At 42.9% G+C, this 17321-nt stretch overlaps 1 protein-coding gene across 1 annotated transcript in view; it reads left to right on the forward strand.

The window, feature by feature from the left end:
- The window catches only part of LOC311070314 (uncharacterized protein), a 61214-nt gene extending 43907 nt beyond the window's left edge, over positions 1–17307 (forward strand). The window contains exons 18-25 of the mRNA XM_084094094.1: positions 77–181; positions 270–371; positions 1478–1621; positions 7949–8026; positions 8135–8282; positions 16557–16706; positions 16815–16887; positions 16978–17307. Of these exons, the coding sequence (XP_083950220.1) occupies positions 77–181; positions 270–371; positions 1478–1621; positions 7949–8026; positions 8135–8282; positions 16557–16706; positions 16815–16887; positions 16978–17161 (984 nt within the window). The 3' untranslated portion in view covers positions 17162–17307. The remainder of the gene's footprint in view (positions 1–76; positions 182–269; positions 372–1477; positions 1622–7948; positions 8027–8134; positions 8283–16556; positions 16707–16814; positions 16888–16977) is intronic.
- Positions 17308–17321: the final 14 nt, after the last annotated feature.

Here is a 17321-nt window from a genome sequence, read left to right on the forward strand (position 1 = left end):
ATAATTCAGCTGTAATGATTGCAAAATTATTTGTATTGAATGATGGAGTCACTTTCTGTGTCATTATGTCTTTAAGATTCTTTCACCATTGGCTTCTGGTCTGTTTCATCGAGCCATTGCAGAAAGCGGGACTGCCTTTTGGCATGGTTTAGTGATGGCTAATCCTTTGCTGATAGCCCAGGTATCATTTCCTTTCATAATCTTCTTATATTTTCATCATTTTGTTATTTAAAAGTCTTCTTGCGTCCTTATGTTGATGATCATTGCAGAATGCAGCCAAATCATGTAACTGTGACAGTAGCAGTTCATCAAAGATCGTTGACTGCATCATGGGCTGGTCTGATGAGGAAGTTCTGGAATGTTCCAAAAAGGTGTGAAATTTTTCATAAAAATAAGCCATTAAAGGGATAGTTCACCCATAAATGAAAATTACCCCATGATTTACTCACCCTCAAGCCATCCTAGGTGTATATGACATTCTTCTTTCAGACTAATACAATCTGAGTTATATTAAAGTGCCCCTATTATGCTATTTTAAAGTTTCCTAATGTTGTTTTGGAGTCTCCTACAACAGGTTTACATGCATCAAAGGTAAAAAAACTATTTCATTTTCTCATAATATACATTTGCACATCACCACATTTTTCAACGATTCTCAAACGACTCGTCAGATGAACCAGTCTCTCTAAATCCCTCTTTTCGTGAGCTGCTCTGCTCTGATTGGCCTGGCAGCTGTTGTGATTGGTCTAATGCATACGCATTGTGTCGAAAACAAAAACACCCATTGCAATAACTGAACGTCAGCTCAGGGATTGTACACCTTAAACTAAAGACAGTAACAAACAATGACGTCAATTTTACCATATCAATCCGAGCTCGAGTCCGATGATGAAACACTGGAAGAACTAGTTATTAAACCCAAACCTCCATCTCAAAGATGGCTCGAGCAGGACATTTCTCAGTGATACGCTACTCAGTTTGAGGTACATTATGAGATGTTGCAACTGTAATTCCTCACCATTAGCATTAACAAGAGTGTGTCTATCAACAAACCAATTATTTTACTTTTATTTATTTATTTATACACCTAGGATGACTTGAGGGGGAGTAAATCATGGGCTAATTTTCATTTTTGGGTTAACTATCCCTTTAAGAAAAATGTTTTTGAAATCATTCGGTGTAAAGCAAAAAGATCACTTGTGAAAAAGTTTGTCATTTATGACAATTCATTTGTTTTCAGACACTTAATTGCAAGTTATTTACCATTTAGATTTTTTAAAAAGTATTAGTTTAAATTTATATTTAATGCAGTTTGTCGAACTAAAGAGTGCTATAGTTTAAATACATCTTTATATCCAGTTTCATAATTCTATTGACTACTGAAATATGGTTTGAAGTGTACTGCCAAATGTACTGACAAGCAATTATGATAAACTGAAATATATACTCAAACTATACACTGAAACTGTGTTCATAGTTCGAGATGATGCACTTCAGTGTTGCTGTGGATTCTCATTTCCTTCCCAAGCCTGTAGAGGAGGTCATTCGGAAACAAGAGTTCAGTAAAGTTCCTCTCATCACTGGTATTACTGATGATGAGTTTGGCTATTTTCTGTCCACAGTGAGTAAATATTACATTTATTATTATATTCAATATCACACTCCAAACAGCTTATTTCAATAAACAAATCAACAGAAAATGCATTAATATCCCCAGGATAGTGGTATTATCTTTTGTATTGTCATGGGGGTGAAGAATCACATGACAAGGATAGCTCAAACAAAGTGCCCAGAGGGTGAATTTATTTACAAAGTGACAAAACCCAGTGAAGGATTAGGGTGGGTGCTCCAGTGAAGGGTGTGTTGTATTCCTTGTGGTGCAGCGAGTCTGGGCTGTGCTCCTGCGAGGCTGATTGGTCACCCGCTGCTTTCTAGAGAAAGATAGAGAACAGGCGTTAGAGTTCTGTCTCATGGAGAGGTGTCTCACCCTCTGGCAAAGCCCAAGCGGCTGATGTGGCTGTTGCTTGATGGACCGCAGCTGGGGCCGATCAGCCTGTGACGAGGGCGTGCAGGTGCTCCTCATCTGTTTCCCGGGCGACGCTGATGAGTCCTTGTGGTGCTTGTCACACTCCCGTGAGAATGATCCGTGACCAGGGTGAATTTCTGGCCGAGGAGGTAATATCGCAGCTCTAAGATTGCCCACTTGACGGCCAGGGCCTCCTTTTCCACCGCAGCGTAGTTTTTCTCGGCTGGGGTCAGCTTCCTGCTGATAAACAAGACAGGGTGCTCCTCACCTTCCTGGATCTGTGACAGGACGGCTCCCAGTCCGATACCGGACGCATCTGTCTGTAGCAGGAAGGGGCAGCTAAAGTCCGGCGCTCGGAGTACCGGTTCCGAGGTGAGGGCTGTCTTAATGTTTCTGAATGCTTCCTCCTTTTCTGGCGTCCAGTGAACCTTCTCTGGCTGTCCCTTCCTAGTCAGGTCTTTCAGAGGGGCGGAAAGGCTTCTCATGTTTTGGAAAGATGTTTGACGCGTGTTGTTTTTTCAAATGCACGTTATAAGTGACTCAAACTCACAGTGCTTTCAGATGGAGCAGCGTTTACATAGCCGTACATCAATGACAAGCTGCGCATAAAAAATAAAAAAAATCGTCGCAGCCTTTGCGATTTTAAAATAAGCCATCTCGATTTAAGTGCGATTACATGGAAAGTGCGATTAATCGTTCAGCACTATTTAGCAGTAAGCCCAGCCCTCCGGAGCTCCGACAGCACCCTCCGCAGACGGTCCAGGTGGTCCTCCCATGCCTCGGAGTGGATCACAACATCATCGAGGTATGCGGCGGCGTAGGCCTGGTGGGGTCGTAGTAAGATGTCCATCATTCTTTGGAACGTGGCCGGCGCCCCCTGAAGGCCAAAGGGAAGGGTCCGGTACCTGCCAGTAGCCCTTGGTGAGGTCTAGCGTTGAGATGTACTGGGCCCTTCCCAACCGGTCCAGTAGCTCATCTAACCTATGCATGGGGTATCCATCGAATTCAGAAACCTCATTGAGGCGACGGAAGTCATTGCAGAAGCGGAGGGTGCTGTCAGGCTTTGGGCTCTAGTCCCGACCCATTTCTTAAGGAGGTTGATGTGGTACAGCCGTTCGGCTCTCCTTCTTCCCGACTGTCGCACACGATAAGTAACCGGACCAATTCTCTCCAGTACCGTATAGGGGCCCTGCCATGTGGCCAGGAATTTACAGGCAGCGTTGGGGACTAGGACCATTACTTGGTCTCCGGGCTGGAATTCCCGTGGTTGGGTGGCTCGGTTGTAGTGGTGCTGTTGGGCCTGCTGCGCTTTCACCATATGCTCCCGTACTACTGGCATGACTCGGTCGATCTTCTCCCTCATCTGTTTCACGTGGTCCACCACGGAGCGATGGGCTTCAGGCTGTTGCTCCCAGGCTTCCTTCGCCACATCCAGGAGGCCGCGGGGTTGCCGGCCGAAGAGGAGCTCGAATGTGGTGGAACCAGTTGAGGCCTGGGGAACTTTGCGGATCCCGAAGAGGATGTAGGGTATCATGAGGTCCCAGTTGCGCTTGTCCTCTGCAACCACACGTCTCAGCATCTGCTTTAGGGTCTGGTTAAATCGTTCCACCAAGCCGTCGGTCTGGGGATGGTACACAGTCGTCCTCAACTGTTTCACCCGCAGTAGCCTGCAAAGGTCAGCCATTAGCCGGGACATAAAAGGGGTACCCTGATCGGTCAGGATCTCTGTTGGGATGCTGACTCAGCTGGAGAACAGGAAGAGCTCCTGGGCGACGGCTTTGGCGGTGGCCTTTCGGAGTGGGACGCCTTCTGGATACCGGGTGGCATAGTCGACAATCACCAGGATGTGTTCATGTCCCCGGGCAGACTTAGGCAGCGGTCCCACGAGGTCCATCCCGATGTGCTCAAAGGGCACCTTGATTATGGGCAGTGGGATCAGCGGACTGGGGGGAGGCGACCTGGGCGACATCAGCTGACAGGTCGGGCAGGCTTGGCAGAACTGCTTTACTTCGGCCTCCAGGCCTGGCCAGTGGAAGCGGTCGCGGATCCGCTGAATGGTGTTAGCGGCCCCCAGAGGTCCTGCCATGGGGTGTGAATCTGCGAGTTTTAGTACGGTCTCCGTCCTTGTGCTCGGCACGACTAATAACGATTTATCCTCCCCTCTTCATTGAGCGACACAATAGAGTAGGCCATTCTGGACAATGAAATGTGGGAGAGGATGGGGGCCAGGCTGAACTTCCTTGTCCTCAATGACGCGGACCTGGGTCCAACAGTGCTTCAGCCTGTCGTCTCCGCATTGTTCCTTGGCGAATGAGCCCCCCCTCCGTCACCTGTTGGAACACATCATAAAAAGGATTAGGATTTTGGGAGGGGGACTCACCATCTCTCCCACTGTCCGAGGCCAGAAGGACAGGGCGCTGGCAAGGTACCCGAGTCAGCCTCCGTCTTTGGCGGCTCCCTCTAAGGCTGGCAGGCGGCGTCGCAGTGGCCAGTAGGTGGTCAAACTCGGGCCAGTCTCTCCCGAGCAGCACGGGAACCGGAAGATCCTTAATCACTCCTACTTCTAGGGTCCCCACGGCCGGCCGAAATGGTCACTCTGGGAGCTGGTACTCGTCGGGTGACCCCATGGAGACAGGTTATAGGAAGGAAGGCTGTAGACTCCATTGCCGGACAGAATGTTCGACTGGACCAGGCTTACCGCACTGCCGGAATCCAGGATGGCCCGAAACGGCTTCCCGTTGACCCTGACGTCATCTCTGGAGCTCCAATTGGTAGATTGCTGTGAACAATGCAGCCAGCCAGCCAGGTCCGTGCAGGAGGTGCGGGGGCCTCCGTTGGCATGGGCTCGTCTCGCGGTGAGGGGGCCACTGACCTGTCTATTTGTCGCTGAGTGCCCTTCGGCATGCGTTGCTCCAGGACCACCCTCCGAGGAAACGGCGGCGCTCGCTCCCCTGCCTCCCGCTGTAGGGCAGCATCTGCCAACTCGATGGCCTCAACGAGTTCCAGGGTGGTACTTGGGTTCCTCATCCCGACAGCCTGTCAGTGTGAATGGGGAAGAGCACGAAGCAGACGGTCGATGACAACGCGTTCCGCCACCTGACTGGCCGATGAATCCCCCTCCAGCAGCCAGTGCTGCGCGAACCACGTGAGTTCAGTGGTTTGGGCATGGGCTGGCCGACGGGGTTTATATTCCCAATTGAAGAAGTACTGAGCAGCGCATATCGGAGACAAACCCAGACGGGCCAAAATTTCCCGCTTCACGTCGTCGTAGCGCCTGGTGGTGGCGGCGGGGAGAGAAAAGTATGTGCACGGCGCCTCACCGGTCAGGAGAGGGGCCAAAACCTGTGCCCAGTCATCGTGCTGCCAACCTTCATTGGTGGCCATGGCTTCAAACATCTGCAGGTATGCCTCTACATCATCGTGTGGGCTCATCTTCGGTAACAACTTGGCGGCTTGTGCTCGGGGGTCCGGCAGTGGAACGTGTTGAGTGGCACGCAGCGCTGCGAGTTCCTGCTCGCTCTGGCGCCGTTTGATAAATTCTTCCATGTTAGGGGAGGAGCGCTCACCTATGGCAGAACCAGAGATAGAAGAGAAGAAAAAGAGAAAGGGGAAAAAATAAAATAAAAAATAAAAAATGAATAAATAACATTGAGAGGTTAAAGAGCTCGTTTGGCGGTGATTCTTCACTCTTTTGCCCGCATTCTCCACCAGCATCACGGGGGTGAAGAATCACACGACAAGGATAGCTCAAACAAAGTGCCCGGAGGGTGGATTTATTTACAAAGTGACAAAACCCAGTGAAGGATTAGGGTGGGTGCTCCAGTGAAGTGTGTGTTGTCTTCCTTGTGGTGCAGCGAGTCTGGGCTGTGCTCCTGCGAGGCTGATCGTTCACCCGCTGCTTTCTAGAGAAAGATAGAGAACAGGCGTTAGAGTTCTGTCTCATGGAGAGGTGTCTCACCCTCTGGCAAAGCCCATGCGGCTTATGTGGCTGTTGCTTGATGGACCGCAGCTGGGGCCGATCAGCCTGTGACGAGGGCGTGCAGGTGCTCCTCGTCTATTTCCCAGGCGACGCTGATGAGTCCTTTTGGTGCTCGTCACAGTATGCAGATGCATCTTTCACCTGGTTTGATTTACTTCAATTTGACTCTTTTTCTTTCTTTTTTTTTTACATCAAAAATGAGACAAAAACTGTAATTCAAAGGCTGAAATTCTTAAAGATTCATATAATGCCATTTTTGTACAAGCTAATATGATTCTTTAGGGTCTAAATTAAAAGTTTGTAATATACTTTAATTTAGTATTGTAAGAAAACACTCATTTTACCTGGTCAAAAACAGCTGTTTTCAGCACCCCGTTTAAGTGCATGTGTTTTTAAATGATAATGAGCTTTGCTCACCCCGCCCCTCTGTTCTGTGGGTCGTTTTGACACAACAACACGCGTGGAGTGTTGCCTTGACAACAGTTGAGGGTATATTTTGAAGAATGGCAGCGGGAGTCTCTGAGGAGTCTCAACCGTATCAATTTGATCCGGAGTCGGACACGGAACAAGATGACGGCCCCAAAGAAGTTTGACAATTAAGGCTCGAACAGGACGTTTCTGAATGATTGGTTAACGTAATGTCACTTTGATCTATCTTTGTGTGTACTGGCAGGGTAGAGTAGTGAGATACGAACGCTATGTGTTTACTGATGTATACGTTCATTAACAGATTGGTGTTACAGCTAATGGTCATGAAAAACATTTTTTCGGTAAATGTAGGCTTGTCAGTGATGCATAACGTTATCTATGCAGTGTTAGGTAAACTGTCAGGGCTGAAGCACTGACATGAGGTCACGGCAGGAATTTTTCTAACAGTAGTTGAAGGACACCTAAGATTTTTTTGTTACCATTCATCTTCATGCAGTTATAACTGTTTTTTTTTTACATTACTTCTTAATCAGTAACAGACACCGTTATAAACCATCTACAAAAGTAAGCTTAGTGTAGTATTACCACGTTAACTTTAACACCTGCGTACAGTTTGTAATAACACAATAACCATAACGCGTTGTTCATTATAAACGTGGGATTATGAATTATATTGAGAACATCGTACATAGAAAACATGCCGTAATGTATCCTTAGTGTAAACCTTAGCCACATTCATCGTGAAGCATGCAAGCGATTTGCAAAGATTAATATAAAGATTAAAATAAAGGTTAATAAAACGTTACACTCACTTATTCTGGAGGTGCAACAGGAACACGAATAGTTGGTACCGATCCTTTTTTCAGGAGCAGCTTCTTAGCAAAACCAGCTTTATACTGACCCTCGTTTGTAAAGCAGTCTGGTTATGCGCGAATTGATTCGCGCAAACATGAAAGCATTGATGTTGATCGTGGGGAATATTCCCTTCGAAAACAAAACTCAGCCACTGCGTCTTCAGCGGTTCGGATTTAGGAACATCAAAATGACTGCTGTGTTCCTTATTGCACCCAAGAACAGAACACCACAATCGCTGAGACGCCATTCTGCTCCAGCGTATCAACAATGGCGGACTATGATGACAGCTCGCTCACGAGCGAGGGCGGGTCTGTGTTGAAACGCTGCTGTCAATTAACAATCGTGGGAGGGGCGTCCGACCGTGTGACGTCACACGGTCGAACGGCTTGATTTGAGACAGGGGAAAACATATAAGAAATCATTGGATGGATTTTTATCATTTTATGATGGTTGTGTACAGGCATTGCCTGTATCTTAAAGATCTTTAAAAAAAATAGAACATTCATTCACAAATTCAAGCTAATCAAAATGCTTGTTGAAAATAAAAGGCATCAACTGTATGAAATCAACACACACACAATGATCTCAGATGCATTTATAATATATTCATATTTTAGGGGGTTTTTTTATGCATAAAGTTGAATGTTATTTCGCCTTAGTATTTTTTCGGTCCTGGATGGATTGATGGGATGGATAAAGAGCAAGCCACAAAAGCCTTGACCCTGAATTACCCTGACGTAAGATGCACATTTACATTATGTAATTTTAACCTCTCAGTTAATAGTTCAAATCTTTCTTCACTTTTTTTTCTTTGAATTCTGTGCTTTGAACTCAATTCCCTTTAGCCCAGGGATCGATGGATTATTGACCTGGTGGCAAATGAGTACCTGGGCGACACAAACGACCCCATTCAAATCAGAGACATTTATAGAGAGATGATGGGGGATGTGTTTTTTAATATCCCCACCCTCCAACTGGCAAAATACCACAGCGGTGAGAAGCAATAATTTACTGATTCATTCATATTTAACTATTGCAACTGTGTAAACACTGTATATAGTTAAAGTTTGTTTTTTGTTTTTTTAAAGTTGCCAGCCACCGCCAGCATTTTTGATAATTTTCACAACATTTTCATGGCCCCTAGAATATTTAGTTGTATAAATATTTGACATGAAATACGTTTAAAAAAAGAGAGCAAAACCTCTGCTTTAAAAAACTAATTCTAGCTTTATGCATTATGTTTTTATCAACACTTCAATGTGTTAAATTTCATACAAAAAACAACATTTTGAACAAACAGTTGAAAAAAAAAAAAATCGCATTTTTGTCTACATCCAGATCAGAATCAGAACGATGATCAAAACATAGAACATCACGTTATTTTCACATGTGCATAAGAAATTTTCTGTGACTTGTTTCTTCTTCTTCGTCTTGTTTCTTCTTCTTCGTCTGTGTTTTGATCAGGAGATTCTGTACTCTTTCAAGAGATGCGTAAGAGCGCCCCCGACCGTATAAATTCCGAAAAATTCCGTCAATGTCAGGGAAAAAGTTAGTTCCCTTTCAAGGGAACTCGAGCTGCGTCGAGATGCTGTGGTGGGAACGCCTCTATGTGATTTGTCGTGAAGCACCTACAGTGGGGAGAACAAGTATTTGTTACACTGCCGATTTTGCAGGTTTTACCACTTACAAAGCATGTAGAAGTCTGTAGTTTTTATCATAGGTACTCTTCAACTGTGAGTGACGGTATCTAAAACAAAAATCCAGAAAATCACATTGTATGATTTTTAAATAATGAATTTGCATTTTATTGCATGACATAAGTATTTGATACATCAGAAAAGCAGAACCTAATATTTGGTACAGAAACCTTTGTTTGCAATTACAGAGACCATACGTTTCCTGTAGTTCTTGACCAGGTTTGCACACACTGCAACAGGGATTTTGGCCCACTCCTCCATACTGACCTTCTCCAGATCCTTCCGGTTTCGGGGCTGTTGCTGGGCAATATGGACTTTCAGCTTCCTCCAAAGATTTTCTATTGGGTTCATGTCTGGAGACTGGCTAGGCCACTCCAGGACCTTGAGATGCTTCTTACAGAGCCACTCCTTATTTGCCCTGGCTGTGTGTTTCAGGTCGTTGTCATGCTGGAAGACCATCTTCAATGCTCTTACTGAGGGAAGGAGGTTGTTGGCCAAGATCTCGCGATACATGGCTCCATCCATCCTCCCCTCAATACGGTGCAGTCGTCCTGTCCCCTTTGCAGAAATGCATCCCCAAATAATGATGTTTCCACCTCCATGCTTCACGGTTGGGATGGTGTTCTTGGGGTTGTACTCATCCTTCTTCTTCCTCCAAACATGGCGAGTAGAGTTTAGACCAAAAAGCTCCATTTCTGTCTCATCAGACCACATGACCTTCTCCCATTCCTCCTCTGGATCATCCAGATGGTCATTGGCAAACTTCAGACGGGTGCGTGCGTGCGCTGCAGGATTTTAATTCATGACGGCGTAGTGTGTTACTAATGGTTTTCTTTGAGACTGTGGTCCCAGCTCTCTTCAGGTCATTGACCAGGTCCTGTCGTGTAGTTCTGGGCTGATCCCTCACCTTCCTCATGATCATTGATGCCCCACGAGGTGAGATCTTGCATGGTGCCCCAGACCGAGGGAGATTGATCATCATCTTGAACTTCTTCCATTTTCTAATAATTGCGCCAACAGTTGTTGCCTTCTCACCAAGCTGCTTGCCTATTGTCCTGTAGCCCATCCCAGCCTTGTGCAGGTCTACAATTTTATCCCTGATGTCCTTACACAGCTCTCTGGTCTTGGCCATTGTGGAGAGGTTGGAGTCTGTTTGATTGAGTGTGTGGACAGGTGTCTTTTATACAGGTAATGAGTTCAAACAGGTGCAGTTAATACAGGTAATGAGTGGAGAACAGGAGGGCTTCTTAAAGAAAAACTAACAGGTCTGTGAGAGCCGGAATTCTTACTGGTTGGTAGGTGATCAAATACTTATGTCATGAAATAAAATGCAAATTAATTATTTAAATATCATACAATGTGATTTTCTGGATTTTTGTTTTAGATTCCGTCTCTCACAGTTGAAGTGTACCTATGATAGAAATTACAGACCTCTACATGCTTTGTAAGTAGGAAAACCTGGAAATTCGTCAGTGTATCAAATACTTGTTCTCCCCACTGTATGAAATCAGTCCAATGGCGTGACGGAACGTCACAGGCGGGTGACATCATCGACCAGGAAGCTATAAAGCACACCTGGAACAAACAGTCACTAGCTTCTGTGTCTTCAGCAAGCACTCTATGTTAAATCCATGTCCCTGGTGTTTTTTGTCTGTCTATAGAAAATTTTTAGGCAGGAGTTTTTTCACCCTTAAAAAAAAAAGATAATGGCAAACAAACAGAATTTCAGTGTGTTCATCCCTGCCCTCGTTACATTACGGGTGGGGATACACATGTACTGTGTGTTTGTTAGGAGCGCATCACGCTCAGTCAGCACTCGAGGGGGGCTGAACGCGAGCATTGTGAGAACGGCTACCGTTGAGAGCGCGGCACTCCCGCTCTTGCCGAGGCAGAGTCGTTGAGTTCGCATATGGATCTGGCAGAGGGGTTAGAGACGGGCTTCGCCCTTTCTCTGTCTTCACCTGCCAGGTCCAGTGTCTCATCTCAGGGTGTGAAGCACGCATTGCGGTTTCTTCCATCCTCGAGTAAGTCACCGATACTGCAGCTACCCAGTTCTGAGGAACTTCTTATAAACTTCTTGAATACTTGTTAGTATTGAAATGGGAGAAACTGAAGACTCGCCACGCCAGTCTCCAGCATATAAAGCAAGCAGCATTTTGAATCGTGTGTCACTCCCTGCCCTCACTACATTACGAGTGGGCATACATGTTTGTCTGGGAGCGGAGCATGTATGTCAGCTCTCATAAAAGAAAAAGTGTTCATTCATAAATTTACCAACGTATAGAAAAGAATGCACTTTCAGGAGTTTTAGCTCTGCCCCTGTTGGCTTTCCTCTTGATCTAAATAAATAAAAAGGAAGAAAGCTTAAATTGCGGTTTGCTGAGGCAGCGCGTATTATGGATGCATTAAAGAATCTATGGCTCGGATTGCCAATGCATAGGTTATGAGTTGCAATATATCTATAATGCGGAGGGAACTGAGCAAGGAGTAAAAGAAACCTTTTCTCTTGTTCATATTATTACAACTAATATGTGTTTGCAAGCAATGATTCTTTGTACAAAGTCCAATAGAAGAGAGCGCATCTAAAGGAGAAGTATCCAGTTGGAGCAAATTAGCTCTATTAAATATTAATAACCAATAATAATAATTAATAAATAATAACTTGTTATAATTGATTATGAATATTTGGCTCAGTTAATAGAATTAACTTAATGTTGTAAATTAATATTACAGTCAATTAACCTGTTAACTGAGCAAGTAATATTACTACTAAGAGCAAGTAGTCAAGACCTATGATTAGAGACTCCAGATATGAGCTTGAGACACGGACAACTTTACGTGTGACATGAACAAGATTTTATTAACTAGACTAAACACTTAAACTACTCTAACATACACACACATACATGCATACAGTTTACCAAGAGAAAGAAATCTGAAGCAGAATACAGGAAAGCAAGAAGTTATTGCATTGTTTGAAATTCAGCAGATCATCAGCCTTGAGCAAACCATCAGTTTAGTTCTAACATGCCCCTCTTTAAAAGGGGTAAGGATACTTAATATATCAAATAATGAGACTAAGTTCGATACTTGCATGTCTCGCTCAAACTTTTCTGATTGTTGAGGCTCCAGTTGATCTTTGCTGATGTTGTCTTGATGAGAGAGAACCAGTGTGAGTCAGAGGATCTTTGGTGAATGGAAAGACAAGGCCGCAGCCTGGCACAAGCTTGGGGGTCCTCAGAAAACTTAAGTAAGCGTGCTGATCTTGTGATCAGTGATTTTTAAAGCGTGAAGATGTCACACCCTCTGGAGGTGTGTGAGCCAATAAGAAGTTTTCCCTTTGGAGGGAGATTTTACGACCCATTGTGTTCTAGCAGGGCATTTGAATATGTAATTTCATTGGGTGTTTAAGAAAAGAATCTTCAAGATTCTTATAATACTAATGCGTCACAAAGTTAGCAAAATGTAATGTAAATTAACAAATGGGGGACGAAGATTGGAGTTTATAGAGACTAAACATGCCACACATATGATTTTGGTTAACCATAGTATGCAAGTCTGAAACATTAACCCAAAAGAGTTTAAAAGAATACATAGGCCAAACCACATAAAAGGAAAATCATGAGATGGGAAAATTAGATGCGTTAATACATTTCTCAAGTGGTTATACAGTGCAATGCATAAGTGAATACACCCATGCTAAAGTTGACTAAAAAGAGGAATAAAAAATCATATTTTGGAAATTGAACTTAATGCCTTAATTTAAAAAATTAGGAAAAATCCAACCTTTAAGGACACTTTGTTTCTTTGTGAATGAATAATGTATCGTAAATAAATAAATGTTCTTCCTTAAAATACATGGTGCATAAGTGAGTACACCCCTATGTTAAATTCCCATAGAGGCAGGCAGATTTTTATTTTTAAGTATTTTTTTTAAAAAAAATTTAGGATACTATGCATCCTGATAAAGTTCCCTTGGCCTTTGGAATTAAAATAGCCCCACATCATCACATAGCCTTCACCATACCTAGAGATTGGCATGGGGTACTTTCCATAAGATCATCTCTCAATGCAAATCAAACTAGCTTTTAGGCTAACTGAAATAAAATCATGCCAATCTCTAGGTATGGTGAAGGCTATGTGATGATGTGGGGCTATTTTAATTCCAAAGGCCAAGGGAACTTTATCAGGATGCATAGTATCCTAAAAAAAAAAAAAAAAAAAATACTTAAAAATAAAAATCTGCCTGCCTCTATGGGAATTTAACATAGGGGTGTACTCACTTATGCACCATGTATTTTAAGGAAGAACATTTATTTATTTACGATACATTATTCATTCACAAAGAAAATTGGTGTCCTTAAAGGTTGGATTTTTCCTAATTTTTTAAATTAAGGCATTAAGTTCAATTTCCAAAATATGATTTTTTATTCCTCTTTTTAGTCCTTTAGCATGGGTGTATTCACTTATGCATTGCACTGTATATAGAATATATAGTATTAAAAGGGTTTATTTCTCCTTCTCAGCAAGAATTAAGTGAGTGTCACAGCCCTCTGCAAATTCCTTTTTGGGTCGTAAACATTCTTATCAGTCTTAATGTGTCCTGTAGCAGGACACCGGGTTCTGCCAGTGTGTCAGCTTCATTTGGATGTTAGTTTTGGGGGAAGTTTCATAGACCTTTGTTGAAAGAGTGAGTTTGCTGGATTATTAAATATAATGAATAATTTGTGTGTGTCTGATTGGTCCAGATGCTACACAGTCAAGATGGTCTAGGGTTTTTAGTAGTCCATCAAAGAAAACTTTAGGATAACCACGACTCTCTTTAGAATTACAAAGCTATTCGGCCCATGCCTTCTTTAGGGAGAACAACACAACAACCTTAGCCACAGGTGCAAGCAGTTTCATTCATTAAGACATCTGATTAGTTAACAGTTGTCATGTGATCAACTTCTCTTTACAGCATTAAACATTCACCAATACATTTCCAAACTCAGAAACGCCACTTCATAAATCAATGAAGAAAACAAAAACAAAAAAAAAAAAAACGTGGGGGGCGATCATGATTGGTCACTTGGCTCAAGGTCTGTGGCAGGACCATCTCCTTTCCTGGCACATAAATCGGCTGGAAATGATGGCGGTGTTTCGAGCACTCAAACACTTCCTCCCAGACCTGAGGGGCCATCATGTGCTTGTCTAAATGGACAATACTGCAGTGGTCTCTTATATCAACCATCAGGGGGGTCTGTGGTCGCTCCACCTATACAGACTGGCACACCAAATCCTCCTGTGGGCCCAGGGGAAACTGCTTTCTTCGAGAGCAGGCTATATCCCTGGGCATCAAAACCAGGGAGCAGACATCCTGTCGAGGCAGGGGCTGAGGCCCGGGGAATGGAGACTCCACCCCGAGGTGGTGGAGCTCCTGTGGACCTGTAGACCTCTTTGCATCTCTAGAGACGACTCATTGTTTGATGTGGTTCTCCCTTATGCCAAGTTCACAATGAACGATTTTAGGCCCAATTTTCACTCGCTGACAGGTTTTGTGAGATCGCCGTCAAATGCCCGAAATCATAGGCAAATCGGTGCTTGTTCACGCGAGTGACAATAACACAGTGTGAATTATCAAAGACGCGATCTGAGGGAAATAGGGAAATTTGTAATGGTAGGGATGATAGGGAAATTTGTAATGGACTCCAGAGCCAGCATTTCGCCAAAACCTGATAGCCTATATTAAAAAAATGACACAAAATATACACATCATACACATAAAAGTAAATAAACTTCACTAATTCATGTTCATCAGTCTAATTGATACCGGTACAAAAGAGTTTTTGAACCTGTTCCATTTCTAACGGAGAGTTCTGTACCTTCTTCCAGATGGTAAAAGTTCATAAGAGCGGTAGAGTACATGAGATGGGTCGCTTAAAATCCTTTGTGCCTCATTTAATGTGCATTGCTCATCTTTCAGTCCAATCATTTTCATTGAAGTTCTAACAATATATAGTATTTTTGATTTTGATTTTACAGATAGATCACCGTACCAAGTGGACAGACCATATCTAATTACACTTAGTTTGCAGACCAGACAGAAGTTGTCTGCGATTATTTTTTTTGTAAAGTCATGCAGTGTGAAACCCCGTCACCATCAGTGTGCACACAGCAGCAACTGAATGTTACCCCAGATAGTCGTGCAGTGTGAAAAGAACAGTGACCCGAAAATCATGCAGTGTGAACTCGGCATTGTGCATCCAGCTCCCCCAGTACAGATGTGGCCGAGGCTACACCTGTAAACTTTCCCCCCAATCGCTCTGCTCCCGGGAGTTCTGGAGAGAGATCGCCGGGACGGGGCCCGTCTTCTGTTAGTAGCCCCGTTCTGGCCGGCTCGAGAATGGTTCTCGGACCTAGGGTCTCTCCTCGATAGCCCTCCTCTGGAAAGTGGGTGGTCGAGGCCATCTCACTTGCTTAGGAGTCGGCCGGTCAGCCTTCACCTTTGGCTATACGGGCTCACTCGACTAGGAATATGGCTGCTTTTAAAGCATTATCGTCAGGGTTCCCTCCAAGATATTTGTGATGCGGCGGATTGCTAGCCTTGCCGCACACATTCGTGAGGTTTTATGACCTTGACCTCGGCTCCACTACAGGGGCACATGTGCTTTCATCTCAGTGTGCGCAGAGATTTCACAGTGACAGGCACTTGTTACTATGGCGTCGTGGGTATAATGTTCGCACAGCGTCTCGACGCAGCGTCTTGCTCCCTTTTCAGGGAACCAGGGTTACAGTTGTAATCTGAGACGCTTTAAATTAACTAAAACTAATATGTTGTTTATTAAATTTAAATTTTAACAAAATTATAAACGCTACCGCTAAAAAGTTTGGAATGATTTCTGAAAGATCATGTGAAAATTCAATGTTAATCACAGGAATAAATTACATTTAAAATAAATTCAAATAGAAAATAGTTATTTTAAATTGTAATAATATTTCAAAGTATAACTGTAATTTAATCAAATAAATGATCTTTAAAAATTTTGGTGATTTGAGACTTTTTTCAAATACATTAAAAAAATCATAATATTTTTCACACTTTTTCATATAATTTTTTCCCCCTTTATTTAGTTAATTGTTAAATTATGCAAATATTTAAATTAATATATTAAAATACATTAAAAAAAAAAATTTATTATGTACATTAGTATTTTAAATTGTTTACATTTTTAATTCAATATGATTTAAAAACTTAAGCTCTCATGTTAAACATTTCAGAATGCATGAAAATATTATATATTTAAATTAAAATAAATTAGCATTTAGTTATATTAAACAATTGTGTTAAATTAATATTAAAGTATATTAATAATTAAATATTAAAATATTTATATATACATTTTAAGCCCTCGTGTTAATCATTTCAGAATGCAGCCTAATCAATGAACTGAGAGAGAGAGAGAAAGAGAGAGAGAGAGAGAGAGAGAGAGGTGCATGTTTACATGATCCTTTTGCTCCCCAAAATCACATTGAACTACTCTGTGAGTAAAAACGTGTGTAAAACCAAGGAACCCTGTTGTGATTTTAGGCTCAGGAGCGCCGGTTTACCTGTACGAGTTCCAGCATCCTCCCAGTATGGTCCAGAAGAAAAGACCCAGCTTTGTTGGTGTCGACCATGCGGATGAACTTTTCTTTATTCAGGGAACCTGCTTTGCTAAAGCTCATCTCAAAGCAACCGGTAAGACTCACGATTGCAAAAACAAATGCATTCTTTACCAACACTGACATTTTCTGAAAGGGTTTTAAATAAGTAGTAAAACATCATTTAACGGTTCAACCCCTTTAGCTCCTTTCACAAAGGAAGAGGAAGAGCTATGCAGGACAGTGATGGCCTACTGGGGGAACTTTGCACACACTGGGTGAAATATCCGTCCTGATTTTCTCTCTCTGTGTGTGTAGAAGAACAAAGTATATTGTTTCTGCACTCTAATATGTCTATTTTTCGGCAGATCTCCGAATGGTCCGGGTCTGACACACTGGCCTGAATATGAGGATGAGGCTGAGTATCTCGGCATTGGACTGGCGCAGAAACCCGGCAAGAACCTGAAGGGAAAACACTCTGCGTTCATGACCAATACGCTTCCAGATCTAATACGACAAGGCCGAGAGAAAAGAGACCACTTAGAACTGTAAAAAAAAAATGTATCAAAAATTAACACAAAGCACTTGAATGTATGAATAACACAAAAACATTACTGTGATTTTAAGAATTTAAATAGATCAACTGAGAAAATCAAATAAGCACTGAGTATATTTTGATGCTAAAGTTTGAATTAACTGTTTTGCACTAAAA

This window comes from Abramis brama (genome assembly GCF_963993115.1).
Source record: "Abramis brama genome assembly, chromosome: 20".
Lineage (NCBI taxonomy): Eukaryota > Metazoa > Chordata > Actinopteri > Cypriniformes > Leuciscidae > Abramis > Abramis brama.